This window comes from Orcinus orca, chromosome 2, assembly GCF_937001465.1.
Source record: "Orcinus orca chromosome 2, mOrcOrc1.1, whole genome shotgun sequence".
Taxonomy (NCBI): domain Eukaryota; kingdom Metazoa; phylum Chordata; class Mammalia; order Artiodactyla; family Delphinidae; genus Orcinus; species Orcinus orca.
In genome coordinates, this window is record NC_064560.1 from 123129621 (window position 1) to 123141913 (window position 12293).

The 12293-nt window shown below is 43.3% G+C and overlaps 1 protein-coding gene across 2 annotated transcripts in view; it reads left to right on the top strand.

Moving 5' to 3' along the window:
* Positions 1-2607: 2607 nt before the first annotated feature.
* The window catches only part of SCG5 (secretogranin V), a 54361-nt gene continuing 44675 nt past the window's right edge, over positions 2608-12293 (top strand). For both annotated transcript variants that reach the window (XM_004274033.4, XM_012534538.3), the window contains exons 1-2: positions 2608-2748; positions 4226-4458. In XM_004274033.4, the coding sequence (XP_004274081.1) occupies positions 4233-4458 (226 nt within the window). In that variant the 5' untranslated portion in view covers positions 2608-2748; positions 4226-4232. The remainder of the gene's footprint in view (positions 2749-4225; positions 4459-12293) is intronic.

Below are 12293 nucleotides of genomic sequence, written 5' to 3' on the forward strand. Positions count from 1 at the left end.
GCCTGAGACTCTAATGAAATTCAAAATAACCTTTTAGAATTTGACCCAAATTGTCAAGCAAATCTATCTAAATTTATATTTTAAATTATTAGAAATAACAAATCTTTAAGGAAAGAATAATATCAACAGTAGAGGGTATTCTCTGAGTTTTGGAGGAAGGAATATGCATGCAGACTCAACCACTAAAGACAGTTTTGCAGGTCAGTTGTTAGGGTGCCGCATTCAAGCTTGGGGCAGAATAGAACCACACTGCACACCATTCGGAGCAACCAGGCAGCATGAATTTGTGTGAGGAATTTAAAGTCATCAGAGGTTTGCTTTACCAAGTTCTCCCTAATAACAGTACATCGGTTTTATTTCAAAGCTATTTCCTGTTTCTATATTCACTACCTAGGAATCGACCCTTTCTCAGAATTAGTAAGTATTTACTTATATAAAGACTAAAAATCTGTAGATATAAACATCATGTTTATCTGACATGAAAACAGGTATTTAATGTAGACTGGGTATGCATTTCAGATGTTTATGGTATAAGAGTAAGTGGAAATAGAAAATATTTATAAATTCTGAGATGTTTGTTGTCTGGTTCAAAGCAGTTTTTTTAAACTTCGCTTTTAAAGTTTTAAAAATACATCAGTGTCCTTTTATATCCATGGGGGTAGGTGAAATGTTGAATTGGAAGACTAATTCAGTAAGAAGTCATAGGAAATTAACTGTACAAATCACCTGAATTAGTGGATTTTCTGAGAGATTAATCATTAATCAATAATGAAAGATATTTATTTAAAAAAGAAAACTACCCATATATATCACTCCCATTTTTTGTTAGCTGAAAGCTGCAATACAGATTAAAGGATTATGAAGGTGCAAACCTTGGAGATGAGGTAATTGGAGAGTCGTGAAAGCTGAGTTTTAGACTTGATTTAATATTCCTGCTTTTATTTTTTTCTTATAAAAAATAGAGATAATGTTACCAATCTCATGGGGATATTTGATCAAATGATATACAAACATACTTAACGAAGTTAAAGTGTCTGGACATGTGTAGTAACTCCAAAAACTATTTTTACTTTGTTCTTACAAGTAAATAAATTAATATTAATTTGATTATTATGAGCAACAAACAATACAGTTATACATAGAACTTAATAGACTGCTTGGCAATATTCTAAAATCACTAAAAACTTGATATAGGATTTTGAAAATCATCAAGCCCAGGACATATAATAGATGTTTTTAGAAAATCAAATTTCATATGAAGCATAAACAATTTAGTGTATTTCAGTCAAATTTCCATTCAGCACGAAGGCGGTAAATTGTAATAACGGCTTCTCCATTTTTCCAAGCACAAAATGAAGATAACAGTGAAACAACATTAATGTAAAATTCAGAATTGAATAAAACCTCAGTATGTGTGAATAATAAATATTAAACCCCAGCATGGTCTTTTGAGCCTAGAACCAATAGACAGTATTTGTCCAGCTGATTTAGCATGCACTGAAACAAAAAGCTGGAAACCGAAGAGCATCCATGGAAGAAAAGGTGCCAGGAAGGAGGTTGGCTTCAAACCAAAAGGCCATGGATGAATTTTGCAGGCCCCCTCTTCATTGCATAAAATTGCTGTAGATGATAACGGATCCGGGGAACAGAGCTGGGGTATGTACAGAGTTCTGGATTCTAACCTCCTCAAAGTACTTATTCTTGGACCTCCAGGTACTTTACTCATCCCCAGTCTTTTTTTTTTTTTTTTTAAGATTTTTTCTTTGATGTGGACCATTTTTAAAGTCTTTTGTTGAATTTGTTACAATATTGCTTCTGTTTTATGTTTTGGTTTTTTGGCCACAGAGACGTGTGGGATCTTGGCTCCCCAACCAGGGATTGAACCCCGCAGCCTCTGCATTGGAAGGGGGAGTCTTAACCGCTGGACCGCCAGGGAAGTCCCTCAATCCCGTCTTGACGAAAGAAATTTAAGTACTTATATTCATTGTATGGTTTCCCATTTCAATTCTTGTGTTTGAACAAAATTCAAATGTTAAAGTTGCCCTATAAATCTTTTACAGAAGGTATTCTGGATCTACCTGGATACATTTCCGCAATGTGCAGGGAGTATGGTTTCTCTTCCGGCAAAAGGAATCTTACTTGATAGTTGGTGTGGAAGTTTAGAAGTAGCTCTCAGAACTAATATTCCTAGCAGTTTTCACGTGGTTTTGGTTTATCACTTTAACAGAAATTTCTATCAGCTTGTATTAAATATCCCCATAGGTTTCCTGCTCAATGAAAAGGCTTCTGAAAGCACTCATGATTTACCTAATCATTGCCATCATTAAAAGCTCTTAAGGCCTCTTCAACTTTTGTCTCTTCTATTGCCCCAGTGCTGCTTTTCTCTTCAAGCTAAAACACTTCTAAAAAGCTGGAAGGTGTGCTATTGAGAACGAAAGACAGAAATGGCGAGGCGATCTGGCACACTGTTTGGATAATTGCTCGAGGAAAGGTTAATTACTTACACAGGGGTCGATGGAGGAAGAGGGTCTCTGTGAGATGTGTATGTGGAATGCGTGGATGGAAGGCCCCAGCATCTGAGTTTGAGTTCTGGGGAGTCCTGGCCAGGCGACCTCCACCTGCTGGAGGAGGGACGGGGCGGGGCTAAGACGAGGAGGGAGGTGACGCACCAGAGACCCAGATCTCCCCACTTCGCGCCCGACCCCCACCGAGGCCCAGACCGCAGCAGGCTCCTCCGGCTGCCGCTCGGTGAGTGCTGCGCTGAGGCCGGCTCGACCTCCTGACGCCCACCCAGACCAACGGGCTCTTCACGATCGGGAGTGGGGGAGGGCGTCGGGCTGAAATCCTTGAGCTGGAGGCTGGGGGGCAGACAAAGGATGGGTGTGGGAACCGGAGGTTCGGCTCTAAATAAGAGGGAAAGAGTACCGAGGAAGGAGATCAAATCAGAACGCTGTTGGCTGGGGGTGTAAATGAAACAAAGACATCCTGCATTCAGAGCGGAGGAGGGAAAGATGGAGATGGCCGGAGAGGCTGGTGTCTGCCTCTGGCCTTTTTCGTCAGATTTTGCGGGCTTTGCTGTCTCAGCTCTTTGTAGTACAGGGTTTTACATCTGAGTGGCTTTTTAAAAAGCCTTTCCTTTACAGAAGTAGATATTGGGGATAATGAATATTTCAGTTTCAGGGAAGAAATGCATGCCGCCGCCACCTTCTCCCCCCGCCCCCCCCCCCCCCGCGCGCTCCCATAGAAGGATGGTCAAAAGAGGGTTTGCATGGCCACTGCCTGCAGTCTCCACCCTAACGTTCAGCAGAGGGAATTTGCGTGAATATTTGTTCTCTTGTTCTGCAGGCTTCTGGTTGCGTGGAAGCCAACATTCAGGACAGGTTGACTCCCCAGACTAGGTTTCTCCAGTCTCCTTCACCTGTTCTGTTTTCTCTCTCATCACCCTTCGATTCCCCAAATTCGAACCTCCGGAACAGTAAGGCAATATTGCCAACATAATAATAGCAATCTGGGGGGCTGTGTGTCTGGCATTGTTTTCAGTCCTCTTACATGTGCCCTCACACTTAACCTCAGAGTAACCCTATAAGACGGATGCTTTTCTCATCCCTTTTTGCAGAGAAGGAAGTTGAGGCATTTGCCCAAGTTCACCCTGCTAGCATGTGGTGCAGCAAGAATCCTTCCCAGATTAGAGGGCAGGCCTGAGCTGTGTGTATTGATGTTCCCTTGTACCACTCCTAAGCTTTCTATGCTTCTTTACCATTTGTGTCTTCCAACTCCTTCCCCTGAGCCTTTTCTTCACCAGGACTAGAAAAGTCAAGATGTCACTCTCCCTCTCCCTTTCTCAAAATTGAGGCAAATTTTTTTGTTGTTTTTGTTGGTTTAAGGGAGGGAGAGAGTGGTGGGGTAGGCATAATGCAGAGCTTCCAGGGAGCTGTAAGGACAATAAAAAATGAGTGAGAAGTGCCATTATAGTCTAGTCTTCCCAAGAATGTGAGGACAGAGGGAACTGGCTATCTCAGACAGACTGTTCTGTTTCTTTAATACCTTCTCACAGCTGATGTCCTGGCTAGGGTGGACACATAAGGCCTAAGCAAATCCTTAAGAATTTTTCATTGCAGTCCCTTCCTGGGAGGTCCTTGAATCACTCCCTGGAGTGATTACATGATTGCATCATCACAATTGCCAGTTGTGGCCAATCGATATATGTTTGGTCTTTTTTCTGCAGGTTAAAAATGGTTGCCAGGATGGTTTCTACCATGCTGTCTGGCCTAGTGTTTTGGCTGACATTTGGATGGACTGCAACAGCTGCTTATAGCCCGAGAACCCCTGACCGGGTCTCAGAAACAGATATCCAGAGGCTGCTCCATGGTGTGATGGAGCAGCTGGGCATTGCCAGGCCACGGGTAGAGTATCCAGCTCACCAGGCCATGAACCTTGTGGGCCCACAGAGCATCGAAGGTATTTACTGTGTTCTGCCAGTTTGCAGTTTCCATTAGCAGTAAAATAATTAATGCATATTGAAGAAACTCTACTTCCTCCTTCTGTTTTCCCTTTCTTCTTATGCTACACAGTATATAGATACATACATACACATGAGAATATAAGTCCTGTGAGGGCAGGGACCTTATCTAATTCACAGCTGTAGCCCTAGCATCTAGCACAAAATCTGGTACATTAATATTTAGTAAGTGAATGAAGGAGCATCTAGCATTATCACTAAAAAAAGATTAGAACCCAGACCCCATGTCTTCTCCCAAACTGATCTTTGGGAAATTGTGTCCCCAGCTGGCTGCCTCTGAGCCACTGCCAGCCAGTATTTGTAAAAGATCTTCAAAATATAGGACCTAAAAGATCTGATTTGATTCTTAGGGATGATGTCAGATAAGCCCAAGGGAGCCAAAAGAGGTACTGATGTTAAGAGTTTATGTCAATAACTTTAAAAAAAGTTTTTTAATATAACAGATGTTAATTTAACTGTTTTAGGGTGATAAGACCATTTCCCACCTGAATTCCTCTAAGTTTCTGGCAATATGATTGTAATACTTTTATTAGAAAGTGATACTTTTTTTGTTTAGTGATTTACTTATAGAGAGAATTGGAATCTCGCTCTTATGAGGTGGTGATGAGCAGCTCTTAAGAGCAGGTGCCTTATTTCCATGCCTTGCTTTGTATCCCTCTGATTCTGAATGCTCTCTTTCTCCACCGAGGTGGAGCCCTAAAGCAGTAGCATGGTCAATTTAGTCTGAACACAAAAGAGCACTTCAAGTGTTTGCCCACAGGAGTGGGTCCTAAGGAAAAACATGAGTTCTTTCTCTGAGTTTTGTCAAAACACACACCCAGAAAATACTATTTCCTGTGCAATGATTTTGTATAATTTTTCTGAGTCTATAATTTCCTAAAACAGCTATCTGCTTTGGGGGTCCTGGGAATGCCATGGATATTGTTGATATATGATTCTCATTTCTGTCTTGTTACCCATAGTTTTAAACCATTGAGTAAAACTAACTCTGTGGAGTTGTTGTCTATTTAGGCTGACATTTATTTCAGGAATGGATTAACACAGATGATTTGAATCAGAAGCATGCAAATCTAGCACAGGGCTTGAGGCAGAACAAATCAGACAGAGCTTCGCACCACCCCTTCTGGGGTGAATCTAAATCCTTTCCAGCGTCTGCTACCAACTCTGGCTTCAAGTACACCTACCCATTTCAGACCAGCTCTTTCAAGACAGTAAATATCTGCCCTTTTGACCAGTAAAAGTGCTTGATTAGTCACCCAGCTGTTGTCATGGAGACGGCTTTCTAGGTTTCCATTAATACTGGAGGCCTGATCATCTGTGTGGAAAAGAAACAGCAACTCCCTGGGCATCAACAGCCTATGTATATCCACAGCCTCCTTTCCTTTACTCAGTAGCCAGCTGTTCAGCACCGGCTCTGTGCCGGCCACCGTGCAGGAGACTGAGGCAGCTCTGCCCTAAAAGTTTCTCAGTCTTGTGGGGTGGGAGCCGGGAGAAGTTATTACAGTGTATCATGGCCAGTGTTTTGATAGATGGACAGGCAAGCTGCTGCCATGGAAGTAAAGAACACAGTAATTTATTCTGCTTGGGAGGGGATGGGGGTGTCTGTAAGGAAATGCTGTTTTGAAGAAGCAACATTTGACCTGGGTTTTGTAGTTTGAATAGGAATTCATCATGTAATGTCAAGTGAAAAGGCATTGGAGGTGTGAAAGAGCATGGATTAGAACAATTCAGAATTAAAAACTGCTTTCATTATTACCCTTGGGGTAATGTGACGTCATAACCATGCTGGGTCTCCTCAGTGTCTGTGGAAGGGATGAATATCGGCTTGTGTTTTGGTTTTCTATTACCACACATTTAGCAGCTTAACACAACACCCATTGATCAGCTCACAGTTTCCTTTGGTCAGGAGTCAGGCTTGGGTTAGCTGGGCCCCCTGCTCAGTCTCATCAGGCTGAAATCACAGTGTTGACAGGAGATGCAGTCTTGGCTGGAGCTTGGGGTCCTCTTCCAAACTCATCTAGGTTGTTGGCAGAATTCAGTTTTTTGCTGTTGTGGGATCAAAGTCCCCTTTCTCTTGCTGGCTGTCAGCAGGGTCCCTTTCAGCTCTCAGAGGCCACTCTCAGGTTGGTTGTAAGCCACTGACCCTCTCACAACATGGCAGCTTACTTCCTCAAATCTGGAGGGAGAATATCCCTTTAGTCTGCTAATCATAATACAATATAATTATAGGAGTGACTATCTCATTACTTTTGTCATTTATCAAGGGAGTGATAGCCCACAGGTCCTACCCACACTCAAAGGCAGAGGATTATGCAGGGCATGTACACCGGTAGGTGGGAATCTTGGGGGTCATCTTAGAATTCTGCCAGCTGGGTGCAAGCTAACAGGGAAACAAAATAAGCCTGGGATTTTTCCCTGTCCTGGAGTTTGGCATTTAATTTATTGGGTGGTCTAATATTTTCTCATGTGAGTGTAGGATTGTTTCAACTCATCCGTTTATTTGCATTGTCTCTGCTGACATTCATTCATGCTAATTCCCAGGGGTCTGACAGATACATGGGGTATCTTCCATATCCCTTCAACATTTATTTTAGTATTTTGTTATGAAGGACCAAGTTAGAAAGTTTTTCTTTCTAATTTTTATAGAAAGAATACGATATATACACACACACACACACATACATACATATATTCTGGTGTGAATTTTAATGCACATTTAACATAAACTGTTCCCAAAGATATCTGGATTTAACCGGCAGCTCCATCATTTATCAGTAATGTGACCTTGAGTGAATTACTTCTTGAAGCTTCCATTTAGCTTGGGGGTAGGATTTAAATTTATTCACCTGCAAGCAGGTAATATTCCAGTTCAGAGAAACAAAAATAAAGTTTTAGCATACTCCAACTATTCTACCATGAAATCATTTCTAAATGAATCATCATTGTCATTTTAGGTGACAATTACTGGACTCTTCAATTCTTTGCATGCAGCGCTGTTCATTGTCTAATAAGTGGCACATGGAAGACAATTTCCTCTTATTGTGTCTACTCTGATTAATTAGTTGTATAATCCTTAGATTAATCTCACTATTGAAGATGTATATAAGCTCTCAAACATAGCATAATAAACTCTCCTTTTAAAATAGGATGTAGTATCAGTGTAAATTACTATTAGGTCACTGGGGTCATATATCCCACTAAAAAAAAATTTCCTCCTTTGATCCCATATCCCTTCGAGTTACTCTACCATTTTTCTTCCACAGCAACCTTTCCACACATGCTAATGTACTTCCTCACCTCCTGTCCTCTCCTAGTCCATTGTAGCCCACTGTTCTCACCACTCATTTGTCAAGTCAACAAGCATTTTTTGAATGCTAGGCACTGTTTTAGGTACTGAAGAAATGAACATGAACCTGAAAGATTGGCAGGACAGGGGAGATAGAGTCATTACATAAAGAAATAAGTAAAATATGTAATAAGCCAAATGGTCATAAGTGCTATAAAAATATAAAGCAGAAGAGGGGGATGGAGGAAACAAAATAGGGGCAGGGGACTCCTCACTGGGAAGACAGGCAAAAATAAGAGTTGAGAGAGTCAGCTGTGTGATCCATGTCCTTCTAGGTGGAGAGGGCTGCAAATGCGAAAGCCATAAGGTTAGAGCAAGGAGGCTAGTATGGCTGTAGCCCAGGACTCAGGAGCGCAGGAAGAGATGAGACTGGGGTAAGGGCAGGAAGGGGAGGTGGGAGGTGGTGTGTTGGGACAGATCATGTCATAGGGTCTTACAGTCCTACAGCGGCTTTGGCTTTTCCTTTGAGCGTGTATCTGAAGCCGCTGGAGACTTTGGACAGTGATGTGATCAGCCTTCCTTTGAAAAGGACCACTCCAACTGCTGTCTTGAAAATACTCTGTAGGGAGGGAGGACTGCAATGGGGGAGATGAGTTAGGAGACTAAGGTAATAATCCAGGTGAGGGGTGTACTAGCATGGCAGCTAGAGAAGTGGCGAGGCATGGTCGGAGGATGGATATATTTGAAGTTGGAGCCAATTGGATTTGCCAGTGGGTTAGAGGTAGGAACTGAAAAACAGAGAGGAGCCAGGGGTGACGCCAGGATATTGGCATGATATCCTGGAAAGGAACTTTTTTTTTTGTTTCTTATTTTTGGCTGCGTTGGGTCTTCATTGCTGTGCGCGGGCTTGAAGCGAGCGGGGGCTACTCTTCATTGCGGTGCGCGGGCTTCTCATTGCGGTGGCTTCTCTTGTTGTGGAGCACGGGCTCTAGGCGCGTGGGCTTCATTAGTTGTGGCACACGGGCTCAGTAGTTGTGGCTTGCGGGCTTTAGAGAACAGGCTCAGTAGTTGTGGCGCACGGGCTTAGTTGCTTCGCGGCATGTGGGATCTTCCTGGACCAGGGATTGAAACCGTGTTCCCTGCATTGGCAGGCGGATTCTTAACCACTGCACCACCAGGGAAGCCCTGCACAGGTTAATGTTGAGATGCCTTTTAGGCTGTGCTTGTGAAGGCCAACAACTTCCTTGCCCGTTTCACCTGCACTCTGCCTTCATCCCTCCCAACCTCCCTGCAGCCCCACACCCACACCAGTGTCTTCCCTCCTCCAGGCTCTCACCTGTTCTTTCCACTCTGCGTATACCTGTCCTCCTCTGCAGGGCTCGGCTTCAAAGTCATCCGCTCAGAGAGGCCTACCCAGCTTCTCTGAGTGGCCCCCCTTCTCTGCCACAGAGCCCTTTTGTTTTTTTAAAACTTTATAGCATTTTAAAAATTTATAATGAATGTTTGTTTCCTTGCTTATTTATTGTCCGTCTCCCTACTGGAACGGCAATTCCATGAGGCAATAGCTATTTTATTTACTGCTTTATACCCAGACACATAGTAGGCACTTGGTAAATATTTGAAGAATGAATGTATATTTGAATAAATATTTAAAAAATAAGTATATCTGGCAGCAATAAGTACATAAATTCTATTTGACTTCTGGATCTTTTGAGACTCTATTCCTTTCAGTTCAAGGAAAATATTCCATTTCTGTTCTGTGTTTCAAAAAATCTACCTAGAGGTTTTTGCCAGGAACTCAGTGATAATGTGCTTGGCAAAAGGTCTATTTACTTTGACTATGACTGATCACCAGGGTGCAAGGTTTGAACCTTCTGTACAGGGGCCTATTGAGAAATGGGAAAGGCTTTTTGCAGTTATGGAATGAAACCAGCAGGGGGCCAACTAGACTTGAGGCAATAGAGGATTCCTGAAACCTGGTACGCAGCCTCCTGGTTGTTAAGTCACTCGTTGTTAAGCCAGACTTCTGGTTGACCTGCTCTAAGTGGTCCCTGGGGAGGAAACATTTGCCCAAAACATCCTAAGAGGTTGGAGGTTATTTTTCACTTCTCCGTAGGTATGTTAAACATGACTTGGTGAGGAGCATCTTTCAAATGTGTAAATTCTATTTTTTTCTTTTTTTGAAACTTCATAAATAAATGTATTCCTTTAATTACAATTGTAAAGATTTTTGATGATGTTATAAACATTGTGAGGATTAATCATACTTTGCCCCCAAATTAACTGATTTTACATAGCTTTGCATATAGTGTAGAGAAAATAACCATGGAGTTTAAAAATTTGTATGAGAAACATCTTCTAGCATGAGAATTGCTAACCATTAAGTAATTAATGGAGAGTTGTGATTTGTGCTCATCTTCTGTCTGGGGAAAAAGAGACTATAGGGCTTCCCTGGTGGCGCAGTGGTTGAGAGTCCGCCTGCCAATGCAGGGGACACGGGTTCGTGCCCTGGTCCGGGAGGATCCTGCATGCCGCGGAGCGGCTGGGCCCGTGAGCCGTGGCCTCAGAGCCTGTGCTCCGCAACGGGAGAGGCCACAACAGTGAGAGGCCCGTGTACCGCAAAAAAAAAAAAAGAGAGAGACTATATTATTAAAGGATGGTCATCAAATGTGTAAATTCTTAACCCAAAGCAAAACAAAAATATAAAGTAAAGACAAACAGGCACCAACTTGTTTTATAGAGAAGAAAACACGCTTTGATGGTAAGGAAAAGCGGGGTTGAGTCTTTTTTTTTTTTAAATACATCTTTATTGGAGTATAATTGCTTTACAATGGTGTGTTAGTTTCTGCTTTACAACAAAGTGAATCAGCTATACATATACATATATCCCCATGTCTCCTCCCTCTTGCGTCTCCCTCCCACCCTCCCTACCCCACCCCTCTAGGTGGTCACGGGTTGAATCTTAACCATACTATTTATTAGCTGTGTGTGATCTCAGCGACTGTTCTGAAACCTGGTTTTCTCGTAGTGGGGCTTCAGCCCGCTCTCACAGTGGGTTCCGTTAGTAACTGAATGTAGGCCTGCCTCCTCTCACTCTGTGGATATCAGGAACACGCTTCCAGTCTTTAATGGCTTTCCCTGATATTATTTTGGATGACTCCCCCAGTGAGCAGTACAGTTCAGCTGCGTTTCAGTGCACCTTGTATCTCAGCAGTGCCCACCTCCCTCCAAGCTCAAAGTGGCTCATTGGTCCCTATGACATAGCTAAATGGCTACTGTTGTTATATTATCCCCAGAAACAAATAAAGCCACCAGCTGTCCAAGGGATTGATTCAGACAGCCATTAGCTATGGGATAGAGATGCGTGGGAATCAGAAGTGGCTCTGCCAGCTGACACTAATGTTAGCTTTTGATGAATCCAACCGGAAAATGTGCTTCAGTCTTCAGAATAGGAGCCTCAGGTAAAAGAGGGTCTCCTCAATGCCACTGGTTCATTTTCCCCACCATTCTAGACCACATGATAACCCCAGATACCAAGCCACTTGATGGATCCCGATTAAATTTAAACCAGTATTGCCAAACCTAAAAATATCAAAATTCCTTTTTATAACACTAAATTTTGGGCTTCATCTCCTAAGGAGTCTCTACTTGGCCAACCTTTGGCCTCGTAAAGGAGCCGTAGTGCCTCCACTTGGCCACAGGGTGGCAATAGTTGCTTCCCATTTGAAGGTTGGAGGGAAGAGTTGTTAACATTGAACAACCGACCTGGGCCTCTCAAAGTTTCAGGCTAGCCTCTCTCGGCATTTGGAGGAAGGGGTGGGGCTGACTCTTGACCCAGGTATCCTGACTAAAATCTCTTTCTAGGTTATCCTCATCCTGGGAGAGCCAATGAGAGCAATGGGCTTGAAGGGTTGTCTTTCAGTGGACCAGGGCCTCCAGTTTGCCCCATGTCCTTTGGGGTTCCATTGAGACCACCCTGAACTCAAATCCTTAAAATTTCCCTGGATGATTTCCAGTGTTTTGTCTTAGGCAATTGCATGGATAGTGATAAGAAATTGAAAAGGAATAGGAGGAGGTCTGCGTTTTTTTTCTGGTGGAGCGGGGAGGATAAGGAGATGAAAATGATGATTTTGTTGTGTTTAAGGTGCCCTGGGACATCCAGGTGCAGGTGTGCAGAAAGCACACTCAGATGTATCTGACACAGGAGAGCTGTCTGGGTAAAGGAAGGAGTTTGGGAGTCACCCCATATTAGTGGCAGCTCATGCCATAGAAATGGATGAGATTACCTGGGTGGGTATCAAGTAAGAAGAGCAGGGGCTTCCCTGGTGGCACAGTGGTTGAGAGTCCGCCTGCCGATGCAGGGGACGCAGGTTTGTGCCCCGGTCCGGGAAGATCCCACATGCCGTGAAGTGGCTGGGCCCGTGAGCCGTGGCCGCTGGGCCTGCGCGTCCGGAGCCTGTGCTCTGCAACGGGAGAGGCCACAACAGT